General features: G+C 35.4%; 1 protein-coding gene across 6 annotated transcripts in view; it reads right to left on the bottom strand.

The window, feature by feature from the left end:
- Positions 1-23,141, bottom strand: part of PHF3 (PHD finger protein 3) — a 46,865-nt gene that overhangs the window by 7,151 nt on the left and 16,573 nt on the right. For 2 of the 6 annotated variants that reach the window (XM_065730858.1, XM_065730856.1), the window contains exons 2-12: positions 22,405-22,560; positions 21,671-21,832; positions 18,734-20,531; positions 9,026-9,353; positions 7,681-7,858; positions 5,122-5,272; positions 4,845-5,001; positions 3,739-3,855; positions 2,139-2,267; positions 1,579-1,714; positions 1,042-1,240 (exon numbers count right to left, since the gene is read on the bottom strand). In XM_065730858.1, coding sequence (XP_065586930.1) covers positions 1,042-1,240; positions 1,579-1,714; positions 2,139-2,267; positions 3,739-3,855; positions 4,845-5,001; positions 5,122-5,272; positions 7,681-7,858; positions 9,026-9,353; positions 18,734-20,531; positions 21,671-21,812 — 3,335 coding nt within the window. In that variant the 5' untranslated portion in view covers positions 21,813-21,832; positions 22,405-22,560. Of the gene's footprint in view, positions 1-1,041; positions 1,241-1,578; positions 1,715-2,138; positions 2,268-3,738; positions 3,856-4,844; positions 5,002-5,121; positions 5,273-7,680; positions 7,859-9,025; positions 9,354-9,466; positions 9,684-18,733; positions 20,532-21,670; positions 21,833-22,404; positions 22,561-23,141 lie in introns of those variants that run through there. The other 4 variants (XM_065730855.1, XM_065730859.1, XM_065730860.1 and 1 more) reach the window with 3 other exon arrangements.

Raw genomic sequence — 23,141 nt, 5'->3', positions numbered from 1 at the left:
CTCTCACTCAGGCATCACTTCCCAATTCCAACATCACCACCCACCCGTACAAAGCAACATTCTCCAAACACACTTCAAAAAAAAAAAAAAAGCATCAGCAGCTATTATCAAAACAACTGCAAAATATAAACTGAAAGACTTAAAATATTTCACAGGAGATTGTTTCTCTGCCTGGGGGAGCTTCTTCACAGAAAAGACAACAGCTACATTTTAACATTTCTGAACCCATTTTTAAAAAAAATATTCTAGGCATGCTTAGTCACTCACTAGTAACAAATGCTGTGGTGCGTAGTAACACAGTAACCTATGTTTCTGGCTACACTAGAAATGGTTTCTTGAATCTCCAGCAAATCACTTCAAAAAGAAAGTTCGGTGTCCTTGGTGAAGGATCATGTGCTGATAAAGGCTGCATTTCAGCATGGACTCTGGTCAATCCTAAATAAATGAGTCAGTATTTTTCTAGAAACCTGTCTCCCAGTCTAGAGAAATCATCCTCATAATTGCAACTCAGCAGAGAATACAGGTTGAGAGGAGGAAAATGAAGAGATTTGACAGCAAATACAGTGATACCTATTCTGGATTAACTACAAGCCTGTGAACGGGAGAGTGCAAGCAGTGGTGAGAAAGAAAATTCTCCATCAGCAGGGAGAGCTTGTTCAAGAATAGCTACTGCATTTTCATGTTAAAAGGAGAATGATGACAGGCCTAGAAGCTATATCTGCTGCTTTCCCTCACTTGTTCTGTGGTGTTCTCCTCAACACAAAAGAGCTGTTAGCATCCCAGGACACACAATGTGACACTGCTGAAAAGTACAGAATTTGCAGAGGTTGTAGGGGACTTCTGGAGGTCATCTAGTCCAAAGCCCTGCAGGTTCCCTACAGCAGGTTGCACAGGAAAGCAGCATTTTTTCCATTGATGTCTACAACCTCCACTATATGTAATTATGAAATGCAATTAAAAAAAAAAACCCTAACACTAGTCATAATAGCTTAACAAGAATAATGTTTCACTTAAAAATACTGTTTCTTAAGTTTGTATTACTTCGGAAGAGTTGGGAATGATGATTTTGATGAGTCTTGGTTATCATCTTCCAGTAATTCTGATGCTAAAATACATGATGTTGAAGAAAGTGCATCTGCAATGTTCTCTGCTTCATTGTCTGATGGCTTCCGTGCAACTCCAACAGACACTTTCACTTTTTTTGTAGAAAGATCATCATCAGTAGGTGGTGCCATTCGACCTGCAGAGATGAATTATAATGTTTTGACTTTGTCTTGTTTTTTATTTAAAAAAACTACAATAACAACAAAACTAAGTGAACTTCCTAAGAAGACATGGAAGATGAACCAAAAATACATTATTGCCAATGTAGTGCAATAAGATAAACACATTAGGTATCAACAACAGCACATGCATTCATTAAAAGGACTTTTTTATTTGTCTACATTTTTTAAATAGAAGGCAACTTTATGCAAACAGCCTATCTTTTTAAACTTGTCCCTCTTATAAATTAAGTAAAACTCTGCTGCCACATCTTTGTCTGCAAGCTGAGAACAAAAATATTTATATTCTTGTTACCTATGCAGATTTTGCAGTTAAGATCAAAGAGGTGATTTTTGTGTTGACTTGTAGTATCTGGAGATGCAGATTCATTTCCTTCCTTATCTTTCTCAGCTTCCTCTGACTTCTCATGCAACTTCATCATATTAGGTTCCTAAAGAAAGTCAAAACATCACAGATTTTTTTTCCTGTTAATATTCCTAATAGCACTATTTGTATTGCCTCAATTTATTTACAGTATTTTCTTCCCTTCAGATGTAAAATTTTCCCTTCAGGTCTACAGCTTCAGGCTATAAAGTCTCTGCAACCAAAAAGGCTATTAAAAATAATCTATATAAATTCAATAAAATAGTAAATAGGTATTTCCCAAATGTATTTTATGCAAGATTTAGAGATTTTTTTCTGTATTTATCAATTTGTCATGGACACAATGTAGGAGAAAAAAAAAGCCAGGGCTGTAAGTCAAAGTCAGTGAGGATGAAAGAAGAATTAAACTTAAAACAGAACTAACATGCAATCATGTAATCAGACTTACAAGCATGTTATCTATGAACCAAATATGCTGTCTTATTTCCTACCTGAATTTCCATAACTTCTTGTTCTTTCATTGGTGTTTCACTTTCAATTTCAATTTCTCCTTTGTGAGTAATTTTTGTGATAGGTCTTCTTTCAACTTCCCTCTGTTCTTTCTCAATCATTTCAATTGTCTGTAAAAACATGAGATGTTGTTTTCCATATAATAAAACTTGTAAATCAGCATATGTAATAACAGAAAATTAAGGAATTCTCTGGGAGTGAAAGAGTATATTCTTATTCTACAAGTGGTAAGCAGCTTCTTCAAGGAAAAACATGAGTAACTCATCTAACTTCATTTACAATACAGGAATAAGGAAATTCTAAAGTAGACCTTCAATACTAAATTTAAATACAAGTAATTCACGATTTCATAAAGAAAAAGTTATTAAGTCTTTTTCTATAATAATAGGAATATACAGGGGGTAACGTATGACATAAATATACCTAGATTTATGTAATTTTCCAAGAGCTTGATCTTGAGTACATAAATCTAACATTCTACCTCAATAAAAAATTAAAATATAGCCTTCCAGTAATGCACATGCTAATTCTCATCAGGACTGCTACTTCACTCCACTGAAAAAAGGAAAACATTCAACATTATTTCTAAAATTGCTTCTTCAAGTATATCTCTATTCCTTAAACCAGAAACGGCTTGTATCGGCTGTCCCCAGGTCTACTATATATCATGGTATCAACTCACTTATTTTCACTAGTAGTCATCCAACATACTAACAATTTCTAGTGCCATAAAACCCAAATGCAAAACCTACATCCCAATTAACACTACCCAAATTCTGTGCCCTTCAGTCCTATATATTGACACACAAATATAAAAGATTCTCCTCAGCACAAACAGATCTGGTAAACTAGACAACTCGATGCTCTAACACAGCCATTTTTAAAGTGCTATGTTTAACTGTCATTTGTTAACTACTGTCAGTTATTGGTTACTATTCAAGGAAAAGGTGCCTTCTATAGAAGTAGTAACTCAGCTCTTTGTATTCTTGACGCTGCTTTTTCACTATCAACACAACTATAAATACAGCATGACTTTCTACTTCAAGGAAAGTAATGCTTAAAGTAACCTAATAAACTTCCTATACTGTATTATTATTTCTTTAGATAGCTTTCCAGACTGGCATACAAAATGTTCAGCTCCAGACTTCTTGGTGGGTGAGATGCGATGCTCCATCGACATCTGAGTTATAAACAACATTGGGTATGTTTGGCTTGTACTAAAAGATCTCTCACCCTGGTTAGAATTGTTCTACAAAGCTCCAACTAGAGCTTTAAAGCTTAGTTGGAAATAATGACAGACACAAAAATCTTTTCTTTTGAGACATATAAAAAAAGAAAAAAAGGAAGAACAGCAACGAAGTTGCATTGTTTTCCCCTTTCAGGAATTTACTAGAATTCTTACACTTCTGTCCTAACATCTCCTTTTCGTTTTGAAAACTCAATTAATTATGGAGGTCCCTCCTGACCAGTTGGAGTTGATTTATGCGACATGCATTCTGTTCTTTCTAAATACACTTAACCTGGAAACAAAAGTTAAATACACTTAGGCAGCCAACTAAACATTAAGTTGTCAAATCTCACGTGTCTGTTTTCTCTTTGTCTCCAAGCAGCCAGTTCTTTAGAGGCCAGTTCTTCTGGGCTCATTTTTATTAGATGGTCTGGAGTAACCTCTCCTTTCAGTACTTTTTTGAACAATATCTGGAAGAAAAAAGAAAACTATTGCTGTGGAGACAAAAACAGCTCCTAACAGAAAACAAAGTAGAAGAACAACATTCAACACACTTTCTATACATACAAATTTGATGTATTGTTTTTAAATATTTCCAGTGTCAGAAAGAGTACTAGACTTTTTATTAAAGATAAAAATCTTAATTCCAAAGTTCCTAGTTTAGTTTACATCTACATATACCCTTATTGATCAGCTGTATGATTAACTGCTGTTGCAAAAATAGAAATTAAGTTTATGCCCACTGCAGCCCTAACAGACCTTTCTGTAAACTGTAAATTCTCTGTACGACACAACAGAAAGAAGCTAATAATAAAGAGGAAATCTATACTTCTTGATCGACTTGGTGAATTCCAAGCAGCATGCAGGTAGGAGGGAGAAGAACTCGCATAAGTTGGCAGTATGTGCAAATAAAGCAAGCCAGTTAAAGAAGTTAGCTTGTTCATGCAATTTACTGTCTGTTATAATTACCACAGAGAGAATGAACAAATAAACTTGATCAGAACAGAGTACAAATGATCAGAATAGCTGATAAAAAGTAAAAAAAGTCAGAAGCTGAAAAGGTAATACCAAATAATGGGCTGGTAGAAAGCCAAAACTACAGTGAGACAAGCTACATAACAGAAACAAAAAAAAGAATTTTGAGAAAAAAATACACAGCAGTAGAAAAGACTACTTTGACAAGGCAAGCTATATTCACTGTACTTTGAAATCTGACTATTAAGTACACTGAGAGCAAAGATTTGAAGAACGGAATTGAAAGGTAGGGAAAAAAAAAACAAAGAAACAAGACTGGATATGTAATAAGAACAAAACATCAAAGGGATAAGAAACTGTAGAGGAATAATAATGAACAGGATTAATTATGGGAGGTTTAAGAACATATTCTCATAGAAAACTGTTCCTTTAATCCACAGTAAATAAAGGATTTTGGAAATCATTACAGACAAGTAATACATACATTATTTTTAGGATCTTTTAGATTGAACATTAAACTTCTGTATTTGTTCTTATATTTTGAGTCAGTGTCCCGGAAAAAAGAAAACAGCTCTCTTTCAATCCTTGTGGCAACTTTTGCTGCTCTCTCCTCAGGAATCTTTAAACTGGAGTCTGTCAACCTTTGAGAGAACAGAAGGGCAAATACAAAAATTACTGATTACTTCCATTTCCCCTCTGTCTTCTGAAAGAAAATAACTGCAAACACAAATTAATAAATGCATTTCATTAAATAGTTATACCTTTTCATCAGAATTTCCTTAAGAGATTGCTTAACACTGTGTCTTATCTGATCAGCAGAAGGTTTGGAAGCTGGCACGGTTAGTAAATGCGTTGCACTCATTGATCCTTTCTCATTTTTCTTTTTCTTAATTTCTTGTTTCTCATGAACACCTGTGAAAACACAGAGTTAAAAAATGCAAGCTGCATGGCCATTACAATAAACATTTCCTTTGTCTGTGTTCTTTTGGGATCTGGGGATTCTGGTCAGCAGCAAGTTGCATCTGAGCCAGCAGCATGGCCTGGCAGCCCAAAGGCCAACAGGCCCGGCACTAACAATAGGAGAGGGGAGAGGCTGTCCCGCTCTGATGTGTGCTGTGCAGCCTCAACTCCAGCACTGTGTGCAGGTTTGGCTGCCACAATGTAAGGACATAAAACTTTTAGAGAGCGTCCAAAGGAGGGCTATGAAGATGGTGAGAAGTCCAGAGAGCAAGATACCTAAGGAGCAGCTGAGGCCCCTTGGTGTGTCCAGCCAAGGGCAGAGGAGCTGAGGGGAGGCCTCATGGCGGCTGCAGTGCTGAGCTCTGCTCTCTGTGACAGCAATAGGGCCCGAGGGAACAGCATGGAGCTGTGTCAGGGGAGGGGCAGCTGGGGGTTAGGGACAGGGTCTGCACCAGAGGGTGGTGGGCATGGAACGGGCTGCACAGGGCAGTGGGCATGGCCCTGAGCTGCTGGAGCTCAAACTGCACTTGGGCAGTGCTCTCAGATATAGGGTATGAATTTTCTGTAGTCCTGTGTGGAGCCAGGAGCTGGACTTGATGATCCTTGTGGTCACCTGCCAACTTGGGATATCCTACCAAGACTAGTTTTACTATCACTGCATTGAGAAAAAAAGCACACTGGGAAGCACTCACCACAAGCATATTAAATGTTACTTTAAAATGGATTTTTTCATTAAACTTAGCATTCCTGAATCTGATAGCCATCAAAACAACTCCAATCATGAGAATCTCAGCTGTCAGTCCAGGTAACAGTCTCAAACATGGCCATTATAAGGTTTGTACCATAAATAACAATAATACATCGTGTATCATTAAAAACAGATATATAAACAATATACATGTCTGTCCAAATTACAATCATTTAAACAACCATTTCCAATTTCAATTTTCAAAGCTTCAACTGACTACTCATTTCTCAGCATATGCACATACCTCTAATATACAGCAGTTGCTTTCTATACATGAATTTGAAAAGAAGAAAACATTAATCTATTCACTTTCTTTACTCTGAAAAAAAATAATCTAAGACTAATAATGACCTAGCTTTGTGATTGATGGTAAAAAGAATATTTCTTCATTAATTCCTTCAACTATTGAGTACAATTTCCAACTCTTCAATACCAGAAGCATACTACCTTTTCAAGTAACTACAAAAAGACAGATACTCTTTCCCACAGGACAGAATATCTATTTGGAGCATCAGCTGTGTAATTAATGTGACAATCATCCCTACCAAGAAATGAATTCTCCTTCCTCACTAGAAAGGCAGTAAGGACTGGAAACTGCTGTCATACTTTTATACTGTGATCTAAAGTATTGATATGCTAGACTTATTAAGTAAAGCAGCTCTAATAACACTTTTATTAGCTCAGTGTATTTACTTGATCATCTCCTATGAAGAAATCTTTTTATAAATAACATGAAACCTGAGTGTGTCAGGGGAAATATTAAGTTCCCAAAATGCAAGCAATATTTAGGAGAAATTTCAACTATGTGAAAATATAATCCCATAACAGGGAAATGATAAGCAGGATTAGCAATAAACAATGCCTCTATAAGCATCCTAAAAAGCAGTTAAGTTTAAGACAAACTCACTGCTTATCCATTTTTATGCTAATTGCCCTAAAGAAGATTACCAAGCCATACTGTTTAGAAGTGATAGATTAATTCCTATCCTGAACTCATCAGTGAGACCTTTTGTCACCTCCCAATTCAGTTAATATATTTTAGGACAATTCAATTACTTCACAGATGCCAAAAACTCGTTTCACCCATGCAATATGCAGTTAGAAGGGTCATCAGCTATTTTGTGACTAAGAACTTGATCAGTAAGGTACCTGAGGTCTAATGGATGCTATTCACTATCAAATACTTACATTTAGATTTACATTTAATCCTGACATTTTCAGTTCTTCCAGAAAAAAAAAAAGTTTCTAGAATGTCAAATTTGACAAAAGACCAAAAAAACATGTTTTTTTAGTCATGAATCCAAAGTTTGAGTTTAGGATTTAAAGACAGTTCTCGTAAAATCTCACTAGCATTGCCGCTAAAATTTCAGAGACAGATCACAGGAATTTTGAATTACCATGAACATAAGCATTACTGCTTTCTGAAAGAGAGGTGGGGGATCCAAGTAGGTTTGTTTTGAGAGAAAATATGTATCCTCCACCTTTCAAATAAAATTTCAACTGAAAAATCACTTGCACAAATAAAATATTTAAAAATTGATACTACGAAGAAGGTCATCGTCCTTCAATGTCTGTGTCAGTTACAGCATGGTGTACTTTTCCAATTCATTACCTGATTTCGCGGACTTCTCAACCACACTTAGTGACTCTTTACTAATTTTTTCACTTTTTTCTTCAGATGTCCGTCGAGGAATTACAGCAGTTTGGGATGCTTTACGAGCAGGAACATGTTGGCCTTTTTTATTATCTGAGTCTCTGGATTCTGACAAGTTTTTCCCATCACCAGATTCCTGAAACAGACATTTACAGGATATTATTTGATTGAATGCTGTGATGAATCATGGCATAATTCCCATGTATTTTTCTCATTTTAAAGTATACAGTATAATAAAGCTCCCCAGATGTACAAGCACCATTACGCAATGGTGCCTTAGAAGTTACTAAACAATATCCCAAATTACTACCATCTACTGATTGACAATTTCCTTGAAAAACTGGCTCAAACCACATCATACGCAATTTGCAGTTAAGCTTTATGTTGAAAAACACACTGTGTTCAGCTGTCTTAAAAGGTCAGGGATACCAATGAACTTCCCTTAGCCAGGTTTAGCCATGCATCCACAGGGAAGTTACATATGATTACAGAGTACAAGTAAAAGAAAATAAATCAAAACAAAACCTGATCAAAACTGAACAGAAGAGCTTAAACATCAGAATCACAGCATTACTATGCAGAAATAAAACAAAGTGATCAATTGTGAATAAGTTATGGTAAATATAGTATGTTGAAGCACTAAATAAGTTTAATAAAAAGCAAGTCACCTTGCTGCTCTTGTAAGTAAAAAAAGTAGAAAGACACTAATTAAAACTTCAAGCATTTTCTTCTAAATCAAATATAAAGTTAAAATAGTCAAAACTAGAATTCTGTTTTCACCCATATTTAAAGGATGAATGCTTTATATAATATAGTAAATCGACAGACGCCTTATAAAAGTGATTCGAGTTGAAGGCAAAATTGACTAACTACTTCAGAAGATGAATAGAATGTTCAAAACCATCTGGCTATCCTTTGATCCTAGGCTACAGCACTAGTTTATGCAAGTTACGTAACATGGGAAAATCTACAGGATAGTAACCTCTTACTTATTACATTTGTTATGCATTCTTTCTCAGGTGAGAAGGGTTAAGAGCTGCTTCTTAACAGTGTATTTTGCTTAAACAGATAGAAATATACAGAACCCACTTATGCACACCCTTCTGTCTATGAGAGAAGCATATCAAATAATACCTCAGAACAGCTGAACCTGCCTGAAAATGAAGTTATGAAAACAGTAACAGACAAGTTTCATATTAGATTCAAAAATGTTTACAATGCAGTACTACTAAACAAGGGGGTAGGATAAAACTTCCTCTACCCTCAGTAACAAAAAAGAATTTAAGCATTAAGTAAGACTTACTCGTTTGAAAATTTTTACTTTGTGTTTCCCTGTGTCCTCTGCCTGCTTTCCTTTTTCAGTTGTTACATTCAGATTACATGTTGGTCCTTGCTTTGACATCCCTGGTTTTTCATACTCAATTGTTTTTTCTTCCTTGTGGCTTTCAGTTTTCACTTGAGTATCCAGAACACTCTGATCCAAACACTCCGACTTTTTGTCTTCTTCAGCACAGCATTTCACACACACGTATTCTTTATCTTCTTCACCCATCTGCTGGGCTTGAGAAAGACTCAGTCCAACACAATCGCCATGAAACCAGTCATCACATCTACCACAGCCTACCATAAACCTGAAAACAAAGCAAGAAACAGATTAGCATATTTAAACAAAAACAAAAGTAGCAATTCAATCAGAATGCCTCACACTTGCTTTCATTGGAGCATCTCAGCAACTTGTTCTTACCTGATAAACGATTTTCTCTGTAGCTTTACATCCATCTCCAGCCTTACAACATCATATGATCTGAGAAATAGCTGTATTTGTGGGTTTGAGTGGTTTCATTTGCCTTTTTGCAATAGTCCAAGAGAATATCACAACCTCACTATGAATTTGTAACCTGTCCTCAAGTCATAGCAACAGAATTTTTACAAAATGCTATTAAAAAAACTTCTCCGAAACTCAAAACCACTGAATTCATGTTTGAGAAGACTGAAACGTTTTCTTGCAGGAGCGCATCATGCACTATTTCCTCCAAACTCACAGTAGAAATTCTATCAACTGGTACGACTTAGCCTTCCAGTGCAGTAAGATGTGTTTAAATGTTTTGAGAAATACAAACAGCACAGATCTGTTTTCAGAAAGCTGCTTTTTTTCCCTCATTGCTGGTGAACTTGGGGCCAGGAATTTGGCTTCCCACTAAACCTGGCCTGTTTGTAGTTATTAGCTTACTTGAAATTAGCTATGTCACTTCTGTGTTCAAGGTAGCAGCCTCTTAAATCATACTTGTAACACAAAAATGAGAACTGTTTAAAGGACTTTTCTTCTCACAGTTACTTAAACGATATCACCAACTTAAAGCAAATATGACTTAACACACATTGCATTTCAAAGTGTTATTAATATCACCTGCTCTAAAACAAAAGCAATGATTTTGCTACAGCTATTTTGAAATTTCAGTAGGTATCACTGGTCCCTAATTGCACTGATAGATGCAATTTCTCTGAGGAACTATTGTTGAGTAAAGTAGAATTTCAGAGTTAAACAGGTAAATGTCAATACATTTGTTTCACTCAGCTGGAGGCAATTGCTTTTAAAATAATTTCTTATTAAAAATTCACTTAATGCAAGTACTAATGATCTGCTTTCAACACGATGTAAAAGATCTCTTGCATTACCTGGTTAGATTTTTTTTGTAATATATATTTACATGATATATCATTACGTATCTTAATGCCTGGCAGAAGAAAATGCAGAAAGACTGCAAGTGATTGCATAATGAAAAGTGTGACTTCATAAGTACTGAAAAATTATATACAATTTCTTTTTAAATCCCATAGATGACTGATCTGAAGTCTGAAGACCCTAAGACTCCTAATGTACATGTGCTCCTGTAAAGATGAGGACCTGCTACTTGCTGACTTACCTACTTTGAAAGACTGAGTGCATGCTACAAAACATGCTTAGAGGAATTCTCATCCACAAAAACTGTAGATGAACTCTCCAGGTGGTTTGAGGTTGGTACTGTATTCAAGAAACTAGAAGTTACCTCAAGAGATGAAGAATCTTCCTAGTCTAGCTGCAGAAGTTTGAAATGCAAGACCAGAAAATAACGATGGCTTTATCTTCCGTCCTTACTTACCCAAAGTAAATCAGGATTAAATTCAGTTGAAGAAAAAAAAAGTTGATGCAAAACGGGTCTGATTAGCTTTAAAGCTCCAGGTATTTGAGGAACAGGTCACATCCAGCCTTAGTAGCCTATACTGTTGTTGTTTCAAATCTAGTGAGCAAACAGTTCTTACAACCTAGCTCACGAAGAACACTATTTCCTCTTTTTCTTTTTTCCTAAGCTACATTTATTGGTATTACTGATGACTAACAAAAATATCTGGCTATCTATTCAGCTGTTTCAGATATTGAAGGCACAGGTTCCTTCAAGTTTTGCCAGTACCGCCATCTCTTCACATATACGTTCCAGCAAAGCAAGACATAAGAATGGTAATATTACTGTTAGGTGCTTCTGACTTTCTTCACCACAGAAATACAGTAGTATAACAGGAAAACAAAAGAGAAGTGACAGAAATTTAACCCAAAGATGACTGCTTCTTTATGAGAACCTAAAGCCAAACATGATGGTAGGAAATTCAGCATGAATGCCTTTTTCACAGTTCTTATGTCACAGTTCCAAGGATCTACAAGAAGACGCTTGACACAAGATACATCGTGCATCATCGCAAAAAAATTACTAAAACTCTGGGGAGACCAAAAACTGGTTATAAAAATCCTAAACCATTTTCTAGAGTCGGAATAAGATCAAAGCAAATATTTTGTTGTACTGATGGATGAATACCTTCTAGTTAAAAACTGAAGGAAACCAAGAAAGCACAGTCTTGAAGCTGCAAATACTACTTGAATTTTTATTTAAACTTTTTTTTTTTTTTTTTTTTCAGTTTGTAAACTCAAGCACTGGAATCTAATTTGTTAAATGAGCAGGGCACATTGCATCCTTCTGCAACCAAAACTAAAATCTAAAATTTTGATTAATATTTCAAAAATTGATTAAATTAACAAAAAAAAGTACAGATGAGCAAGAGACTAAAACAGACAAAATGCTGTACAACTTCATCTTTAAACTGACAGCATGTGCAATTTGCAGCTTTGCTTACTAATAGCAAGTGGGCAAAAGGGATGGTTTGTGACATCAGTAGAGCACCAAACAAGCACTGTCTTATATCTTTATTTTCAGGCCCAGCAATAAGTGAAGTGAGACTTTATTCCTTCCCCTTCCTTTGACAAAGGCTTTAACTTTTGGAGAGCATATTATAAAGGTCTATCCCATACTCTGAACTAGGTGATTTCATCTTCTAAGTCTTAAGTCTTTTTTTTAGTAGTTTAACCTTACTGAATAGGAGTAATTTAAGGCAAGCAAGCAGAAGAGCAGAGGCACAGGCTTCCAAGAACAACATGATTCCAAAAAGCCCAACTTCAAAGATATTTACAAGTGTACTTAGTTGGTTTTGTTTCTACATCTTTATGCAAATAAAAAAAACCCACTGCCAATGAACTCTGCTCAGAAACAGGTAATTCTTTACAAAGAATATATACCAAGATGGAGAAATATCATTTGAGCCATCTTAATGAAACTGCTGAAGACAGAGTAATTGGGTTCATTCCTGTCTTTACAATAAAGTTTCAACTGCACTGTATTTAAACACGCATAATAAAACTTCAGATTGAGAAACTAAAACTACAAAGAGAATCTGGAAACATCCATGAAGGATTAACAAAATTTAAGTGTTTACAATCATCTGGCTTTAACTTCGTTATACAAAATGATAACAGTAGTGCTGCCTGCCTGAAAATTTCACTGTTTTCACACTGATCAACTGAAAGTCTGATTCAAGGCTGAGAGAGAACATATGATTTTGACACAAGTTATGTAAGAAATTCTTTGTATTATAAGGCTGTATTTCCATCTTTTATGTTTCAATCATCTGCACACAAAATGGAATTATGATTTGTAACAGTAATAATATTTGGATAACAAAAGTGACAGTGTAATGCTCAAAAACTGAAAGGGGACATGATTGAAGCCTCGCTTGAAGGATCAAAGATGCTCTCTTGCAAAGCTGTCAGTTGTGACTGAAGAGGTTCTGGTATCTTGGACTATTTAAAACACCAAAGTTTCTGAATGTAGACTGCTTCAAGTTGCAGAGCAGGAGTTTTACCCATGTTGTAAGGCTGGAGTGGAAGATGTAAAGCTGAAAGAGAAAAAAAAGTTAAAATATTGTATCATCCCCCATTCAATAGAAGATCAGAACTGCTTTTACATGTCTTCAATCCAAAAATGTTTTGTTCATGGACAGGTGACAGTGGAAAGTATTACAATTACTGGGACCTTTATATGGAATATTTTATTGTTTCATTTCTTTCAAAGAATTCTTGGCAGTCTCCATACAACAGTTTAAAAAGATGCACCTTCAAAAATCAGAAAGGAATGGATTATAGATGAAAAGAGACAGTAATTGAAGCAAACATTCCAACATCTTTTTTAAGTCTAGGAGACTTTCCTTAGTGTTAGTTTGGTAAATTAAATTCATCTGTGAGATAAAAAAAACTCAGGTCTGGATCACATTTTCAAAATACACAGTCAGGTTTTAAAATTAATTTACATACAATCAATACATATGAGAAAAAAAAAAGTTTCTAGAGAAATTAACTATGGTGAAATAAGATTTTAAAACATGGGAAGAAACTGCATTGTTCATAAAACAACTGTTTGATGTAAAAATATACTTACAAGTAAAACAAAATCATGGGAGCTCTCAGAACAGCTCTGTACAAGCTCATAATCAGCACTTTAAGATTAATTAATAATATAAGGTACATTGACACAGCAAATAATTTCCTTCAAAAAGGAAATTATTATTAGAAGGAAAGAGTGACGGGCTTAACCTTAACCAACCCACTTTATTCCCATAGAGACTGAGGAAGATATCACAGCAGCTTCAGCACAGCTTATGTTTCACATGAGGATAGCATGGGCTCAATTCAAAGCTCAGTGAAACAAATGGTTACAAAAAAAAAGTGCACAATCCTGTTACCAGAGCACATAAAGAGTTTTTGTTTGTTTGCTCTCCATACAAGTTTAATACAGTTGATTAATGATTCTTTCAGGTTTTTAATCTCCTAGAAACAAGGACTAGCAGTTTTCAAACACTATCATGAAGTCTTTACATGGAGGGCACAGCACAGGAAAAAGATACTGAAAATTCTTACTTCCTAATTATCAAGTTTGAGTAACTCCTTTTATATAATACAAGCTTCTTTCTCCTTTAAAGGAGATTTGCCATTTTTCATGTTACAAAAGCATTTCCAAAAAGGAAGCCAACTATGACAGACAACCCTATGCTGCCTGAACAGAAGGTAAATGAAAAGAACAGGCTCAAGTGAGAGAAAAAACAAAATCCTCAATCTTCCCCAAACCATGAAGAAACTGACTACTTCTCCTAATACTAACCATAAGCCTGTTAAAATAGTATTAGAGATCCACCTGCTACTTGTGCTACATCTATGTTTTGCATTTTGCAGAATTAGTTCTAACAACTGTACATACAAATATTTTATAAAACTATGTATTTTAGACAATTCAAACTACTTCTTGACTCTCTACTGGTACTGGTATTCATAATAATTCTACTAGGATTGCAGCAAATTAACAGAATCTGTATTAAAAAAAACTACTAATAAAATGGCACAGCTGTGAGTATGAAACAAACTGAAGCCCTTGAATTTTTTAATGACATATTACAAACACTGTTTTGTTTATACTGAAATTTAATTTTGCTATAGAAACAATAGCATATGGATGATGAGGGCTTCTGACAATGCAACACTTTTCAGAGTGACAGAAAAGAGCAGTAGGAAGAAAACCTAAAAGCATCATCCACAACTATAAGTCGATGACATCTCACATCATCTACAGTTTAATACTATTTAATGAATATGTGCCAGAACTAAGGCATAATTATTCTAATTACTATTCCATATGTTGTCACAACAATTCATTTGCTGCTGATGCATCTACTCTTAGAAACATATGCACTAAAGGGTGGTTATGAGTTTAGATCCTTTTATCTTTCTACTCACTCATTCTTTTTAGTACCAGTTGCACAAATTGCATGACTCCCCGGTTCCCAAGTATTTTACTCAAGTAATAGTATTATTTCAAGAAGTCCTAATAAACTTAACTATAGAAAAAATTTCCAGTTGTGGGTGGGTATTTTTTCTTGGATTTTTTTTTCTTTTTCCATTTGTTTGTTTTTAAACTTTACACACAAGCTGAAGTAGTTTTGCATATTAAGGCTGTACAGTAACTTTTTGATGACTCTGTTTCCAAGACATCAGAATACTTTATCTTTGCTAAATCAAATTCTACACCTTTACAATTGCCTTTTACAGCATTAGTAAATTTTCTTCCACTTCCTATAACTGAAACGCAGGAAAAAAAGATGACCCTAAGTAGAACTCTTGTCCTGTACTACTAAGCTTATCTGTGAGCTCTGAGAATTCCTGGTACTCCAACCACACAAACTGCATCGTCAAAACGCAACACCAAAATGGACTTTAAAAAAAAAAAGATTTGCTAGAACTGTAGAAATCAAGAGGAAATTACCAGAAAGCAGCTAAAAATATAAATTTCCTTTTGCTTTCTATAATGCTTTCTAGAATACCTGTTTAGAAACAGAAAATTTCAAGCTATGTACTATGAATGATTAAACCTAAGTTGGTGGACAAAGGAGAGGATCTGCAAAAGCTCTGTTACGTTTCTATCTGTCTAAGAAATAAATCAGCTCAGCTTATGAGCTGGAGTCTATCAAAGATTTACAAGGAAAAAATGGAGAAACGTATAATAAGGATAGAAGAGTGAGAAATCTGCATAAGCAGAGCATCTTCATCTACCTCTATGCCAGGAAATTAAATAATTTTTTCTTGTATTAAATATCTTCAATCTGTCTTCAGGAAAAGTAATTTCTACATTTGTGATAAACTTTACTGTTTTCAGCGTTGCTTGAACTCTGTAAAATCTTCATGCAATACACATATAGACAAACACTTTTCATCTACATAAGGATGAATGAAAACTTGTGTGTGTGATTTACATTACTAGTTGACAAGAATAATATCTGACTACCGAATCAGTGGTAAAGTCAAACAAGTTGAAAGAAATACTACAATCAGTAACAAAAAACAATTCAAACTTTGCTCTGAGCAGATAAAACTGTTCCATGTGATAAAAATTACTGAATACAAAAAGAGACATCAGTTACCTGACTTGACCCAGAAACACAGTTTAGTTTTCATTTGAAGGAACAATTACTTTTTTAGTTACTGTGCAAAAGTAAATCTGAATGGGAATCAAGAGAATACCATCAAGCAAACAGATTATAACAGCCAATTGTTAAGTCAAACACCAATTACCCAGTTTATGGGGAAGGGCAACAGAAAATACAATTCAGCAACACTGGTTCCAGATTATAAGCATCAAGATGAGTAGGAAGCAGAATATAATAGTCACTGCTCAAAGCAAGAACAATAATCAGATCTATCAACATTAAGAAACAGGCACAACCCTTATAAGAAAAGGCACACTATAACTTGAAAGTTTCTTTTAATCATCTAAATCACAAGGATGGACTCCTCCCTTCCCAATCAAATCCCTCTATTATCTGTACAAGGTAAGCGAATGTCAACTTTGAATGTGGACAAATGTAGAAACTTGGATACAATTTCTCCAAGAGTTGATGCTGAAATAAAACAGCACTCAAAAGTAACATCCATCTTGTGTTATTCTTGTAGCATAGCACAGGAAGATTACCCTGGGGCTGTGAAAAGCCTGTTAAGTATCCCTCTTGGGGATTCTCTACACAAACAAGGCTGATGAAACAATTCCTACATTCTCTCTGACCTGAGTCAATTCTCCAAGCTTAGTATTACATTAATAAGTTGGTGAGCTTGTATTTATTTCAGGGAAGATAAAAGGGTTCAAAAGTGACTACTATTTTGTAGCCTGAATTCTAAGAGTGTTTCATTACCATGGCATATTGCAAAGCTCTTACACGTATTATTTACCAACTCAAGACTGCAAATTCAGTTCAACTTTTTCTACAGGTAATTTGTAACACAAAACTAAAAAATTTCTAAAGTGAACAGGATTTATATTGTTTCAGATCTTAGCCCTGTCTTTGTGATTTGTCGAACTTGGGCTATTGTAAAATATTTGTCTGCCATGTCACCCCTTTCCTCCTTTTCCTATACCATGAACATAGAAGTAAACAAAGCAGGCTGCTTAACTAGACTATTACATAAGGAAAACAAAAATAACTTGAAAAGTAATCCACAAAGCGAACTAAGGGGAGGGGGAAAAACATTTCTCTGGATAATTTTGAAATCTTCATCACTTGGAAACACATCAAAACTACGAAACTTTTTTTTGTACTATACTGGAAATGTTTGCTTAGCTTTGTACCAATAATTAACCAGATATAAAAACACCAAGACACTTCAGATACAAGTTTTGCTTCTTCTTGAACTGTACCAACATTAAGAGAATCAGAAAGGTTTATGAAAAAAATAATAATTTTTTAAAAGCGTCAATGAAATGTGATAGACTAGTCTTAATTCCTCTAGTATTAAGCAGAAGGCCCAATAAAGCAAGCTTCCTCACTCCACTAGCACATACCAATCACATTCCCTATATCTTCCTAAATTCAGATAATTCAATTTTCTGCTGAAACTTGCTGGTCATATCAAGATTTCTGACACATTGTTGTTGCTGCCTGAAAAAAAAAATAAAACCACAACAACAACAGAAAAAACACCCACACAACAACAACCTGACAATAAGAAGGGATACCAGTAACCATAATGTGTGAAAATTCATGGCACTCTCAACTATGACCTCAGTTGGTCATCCAAATATTATACTGTTCTATGTCATTCTAAGAGCACTAAAACCTGACAATGCCAAATTGCTTTGCTGTACTTATTCCTGGACCAAAACATAGGTAGTATATGTGCAGTAACATTACTTTTACTTCAAACTGATTAGTTCTGGCTTAAACTGAGAGATGCCAACTGCATAAAGTAAAACAGTATTATAGAGGCATAAACACTAACAAGTTCTAACAATGTTTTTCTAAACAAAAGTACATGGAACAGTTTAATTGCCTCTCCTACCAACTAATTCTTACCAACACAGCAGAGCAAACCTGGCATTATACTTTTAAGAACACTGACACAGTTCCTACAGCTGGAAAGTAAATGAGAAAAAATAAAATAGTTATTAGAGAACAAGTCTAAAACACAAGAAGTGATAATAAATGAATTCTTATTCCTGGATTGATAGCTCATTATTGGAACATAATGAGCATTTTCATTTCACTTAGTGACAGAGGGATATCAACTTTAAATGGCAAATGAGGTTGCATATAAAAGGAATTTCAGGTATGTCTGTATGAAAGTTTTGTAATGTTTTTACCCAGCCTTTTCTGCTTCCAATCCCATTCTGTTATTCCCCTCTTCACCTCTACACAATAGAATCCCAGTTCCAATAGCTAAAAATCATATGTACACAACCATTCAACTTTGGTAGATGGTGAACCTATAACTTAAGCAGCACACGGAAAGAAATGAATCTGTAACACAGAAAGTGCTGGCTGATCTCTGGGAAAAAAAAAAAAAAAAAACTTCATTTGAGGATACATAACATTATGGCTGAGTTGCAAACAAAACTTTCCTAGTAAAAATGTATAGCCAAATTAGTTTCTAATGTTCCAATTAAGAGAGAAAGTGTACGAGGGCAAATGAAACCAATTCACAGAATTACAGACAGGCTTCCATTACAAGGCTATGCTTTTGTTTGGCTATGAGCAGTAAGGAACATTTATTGAGAGGAATAAAATCTTCTGAGACCAACAATAAATAACTCTTCAGGCACAAAGCCACACACACCTGTTGCCATGTGGCTTTTTGCAAAAGCCACACTGCTTGTTGGGCACCCAAACATGCTTGCTTTCACTAGCAGGGGTATGTTCCAAGCCTTCCCGTTTAACGGTTGAAATGTTATCTGGAATAAACAACGGGGGTTCATCAAGTGAAAAACTTTTGCTACTTCTTCTCTGGCGAGGTTGAAGATTCTTATCAATTCTTTTCGATTTGTTTTTGTCTTTATCATCCTCCTTCAGATGTTCTACCATAGAGGCATCTTTTGTCTCTATCTCTTCTTTTGTTGAGCTAGTATTTTTTAGCGCAGAAGCAAGCTGGTGCTTCTGGGCTTGCTTTTGACCAAGACTTGAAATATGCCCTGGTACTGGGTGCCCAGAGTGGTGGGTATCTTTAGAACTACTTTGAGTAGGAGATTTTTCAATTGCTCTCCGAACTGATGACTTATGTACCAGCCCAGAAGATTGGACTCGAGGTATTTTCTTCAGCATTGTACTGGCCTGCTTTTTCACTGTGGCTGCTGTAAGACGGCTCTTCGTTTTCAAAGCCAGATCAGTTTGCTTCTTCCTAATTTTAACAGGGTTATTTGGATGCTGATGACATTCTTGTTCATCTGCACTCCGTTTGAGACTTGCTGAAGATGAACTGTGAAGACCTGAAACAGCAAGATCAGGTCTTGTTCTTGAATGCCTCACATCTTGTTGTGTTGCACCTGCTTTTTGTTCAGTACCCACAGTCATATTTTGCTTATTTTCTACTGCAGATTTACTTTGCCGTGGTTTCATGTTCTTTTCACATTTTGATGGAATGTTAATTTGTTTATCATCAACCTGAAATTTTAAGGTGTCAGAGTCTTCTACCGTAGTACTACTGATCTGTTGCTGTACATTTTGGCTTGTATGGTCAAGAACAGTACTTTCTAAAATGCTACTTCCTGGGTCCACAGAAGCAAACTCTTCACTTTTCAAGTCTTTATTATCCAACTCTGTACTGTCCAGTAATTTCTCTGATGAAGTTACAGTTTTTTCCAGTCCTCTAACATCATCTACAGGCTCTGTTACACACTCTTCTACTGACAGCGTATTTGTATCAGGGACTTCCACACTACAGGAACTCAATCTACATTCAACCCCATCTTCTACGGAGCCTGACAAATCTGAAAAGGTCTCATCAATTTCACTCTGATTCATACAAACAGTAGACAGATCATTAGTTTTTCCAGTTATCCCACTTTGCTCTTCTGTTATCTTTTCTAATTCCTCTGTTTTATTTTCAGTCTTTTCTTCTGAAGAAGGTTCAGAGCCTATTGATTCAGTCACATCATTTGCTTCAACATTAACCACAGAAATTTCAGTATCCACAGATGCTGAAGAAACTGAATCAACATTCCCAGACTCAGTCTTTGTATCAATCTCTGATATTTCCTTTGTTTCTGTAGGAGGAGTACAAGCTCCTGTAGGATTAGAACTTAACTCTTGGGATGTTTCCTCAACTTTTGTCTGCTCAAGGGGTTCAGACTTAACTTCATTTACCCCCTCAGGACCAGGAATACTTTTTGTGTTACTCTGGGAAGCTGCTACCGTTCCTTCTGTCTGTCCTGACCGCCTTGTACTTCGCCTAACTTCTTTAGGCTGTTCTACTTTCAGGGGTGTGGCAACATCCGCCTCTTTAGCTGGACTCTTCTCTTGCTGTTTCTGTCCTGTTTTGGGGGCAGATCCACTTTTTACAGATGACTTCTTGGTACTAGCTACAGGTGCAATATTTGAACGCTTGGCTAGTGTGCTCTGTCGCAAACTCCGGACCGGCTCTATGAAGGTAAAAAGAAATGCTTTACTATATACTGCTATTTGCAAACACAAGAATAAACTAGAACAGAAGTGATTTAGCCTCATTTGCAATACCAGACACAAAGTTGTTTCACTAAACTTGAATTTTAAGTTTTAATAAATTATAATAGAAAAGCACAACAGTTTGAATGCAAGGGTTCCCTTACTCTAACAGCTCTTACAATTCCAAATAGCATATGAAAAAAGCATCAAAACTCACTACTACTTTAGCATTCAACTTTATCTACTCTACATGAAGTAAAAAAAACCAACATCCAGGTTACACTGTGATTAGAAGTATAGCTGTAATGTTTACAAAGTTTTTAGAAAGTACAATATATGAATCTGAAAGTCAGCAACAGCCTCACTTAATGACATCTTGACATCTCTTGAAATTTTATGCAATCTACTCCACTGCATTAAAAAAAAAAACCTACAAAGTTGGTGAATATAATACAGACTTCCTTGAATTCCCATTTCTCCATTAATTAATTTTATCTTTTAAACTCAATATACTCTACAGAGGAAGAAGTAGAGCTCTCAGTAACTCTTCAAGCTGAGTAAGTTTTAGAAATCCCTAATTATAACCAACAGCATTAATTACAAATCGCAATCATAAAATAAAACAGAATTTAAGTATGTAATTGAAGTAACTATTAAGCTTGTTGAGATGTCCGTATGAAAGACTATTACTGTAACTTCATTTAAAACAATGCATGAAAATAATAACAGAATTAAAATTTTTAATCCAAAATAAAGAGCCATGCTAGCTTAATTTTCTAATATTATTTGAAAACATTACATGGTTTTGTTAAAGAACCACACTGATAATCTGATTTAGGTATAAAGATCAAAACTATAAAATAAGCTTGATAGCTACAGGACGCAAGGAAGAATATTTGTTATAGAGGAATTTTATCCAAAAAACACCTTACTGATACAAAACTCTAGCTCCAGTTTAATACATATATATATATATATCTCAAAAAGCCTGTATTCTAATTCACACAATCAAATATTAAAATTTACTTATCATTTATAAACATTAAGAAGGGATTACAAAAATTCAGTTGACCTTGAATGTAAAGAGACAAACAAACATAACCTATTGAATGACCACCTTGTGCCATTAAACGTGGTGATTTTCTGGGTGATGCAACAGATGTTTCTTCCAAACGGCTCCTCAAATTCCGGTTGGGTAGGGTTAACTCATCTTCATCAATGGTGTCATTACCACTCTCTTTAACTCCTTCTTCATCCATAATATCATCAAGACCAATAACTGAGGGGAAAAAAAAACAAAGAAACAAACAAACAAACAAAAACAAGATAGAGCCTAAAACTTAAAATGAACAAAACGTATTGCAGCTGTAGGGCCAAGCAAGGCAGAGAAAGAGACAGGAAAAAATAAGTAAATTAGCCATCCAAAAAGAAACAAAAAGGGGGGAAAAAAGGTAAGACAAAATTCCCATGTGAGGCAGTTTTAGCATAGAAGAAGCTATCACCAAATTCTTAAAATTTCTGTATAGTCCTTGTAGCCTTCTGGTGGACTCACATTTTTACTTTTTTTTGTGTCATAGGATGCCCGCCCCCAGTCTTAACAGGATCAGCTGTCCCTCACTGCCCCCTCTCATTTAAGACCAAGTGAATAAAAACAGTAGAAAGAGCTGATCCATAAGAACAATGGACTACAAAATCAGAGTTTCCTTGTAAGATATAATTTCAAAACTGCAAGTCCCACCCACATCACACATCTTCATCTACAACCCATTTTTTGAAGGGTATTGAGTGCAGCATGCACTAATCTCCCAGTCAGAGTCAGAGAACATTGTCCAATTCCTATCCTCCACTAACCTGAGAAGGATCCCAGAGGTTGCTCCTGAAAATAGGTTTCCTAAGAGGCAGTCAGGCCACTGTACCAGCCATTCTCCTCACCTTCTCTAAGTCTGGTTCTGCAATGGTAGCCTCTCCTATCCCAAGATCCTATGAGTGATTAATGAATCCTGGTCCCTGTAGGATGCGAAATTTGTGAGATCAAGCCAAACACCCAAGCAATTATATAAAAACACATAGAAGAGTCTGACAAATACAACACAAGACTCCAACTAAGCAAGTTAGCCTATTCCTCACTACCAAGACACTTAAGCAGGAGAATTTTAAAGGCAAACTTAAACAACAGACATAAGCTCCCAAAATCTTTTGTCAATTCCTTACTTAAGATTGCTTGGATTTAATGTCTTTATCCTAGAAACCAAAAAAGCAAGAAGCTAATAGAATAGTTAGAATTTTCAGATTGTGTATGAAAATCTGTGGACTCCTACTTTAAAAGCTCCCTTGAGAAGCTACTGTAACAGCAAGCATAAAGTAACAAACAAACAAGATTGTAAAACATTGCTAGAGCCAAGCAGCGATCAATAATCAGGCCAGTCAAGACTGTCATACAACCCATAATTACTTGATAGGAAGAATTAACAGATTTTTTTTTTCTTTTTTCTCAAGTTCAAACACGAGAAAGTTCTTAAATAGCCTTTTAAAGTAAAACTGAGCTTGGCACCTGGTGAACTGCATTCTGCACCTCTGTAATTAGAAAG

The sequence above is a fragment of the Cyrtonyx montezumae genome, unplaced genomic scaffold (assembly GCF_038088225.1).
Source record: "Cyrtonyx montezumae isolate F1298 unplaced genomic scaffold, pur_monq_1.0 scaffold_13, whole genome shotgun sequence".
In the NCBI taxonomy this organism is placed as follows: Eukaryota; Metazoa; Chordata; class Aves; order Galliformes; family Odontophoridae; genus Cyrtonyx; species Cyrtonyx montezumae.
This window is presented reverse-complemented; position numbering and strand designations above follow the sequence as displayed.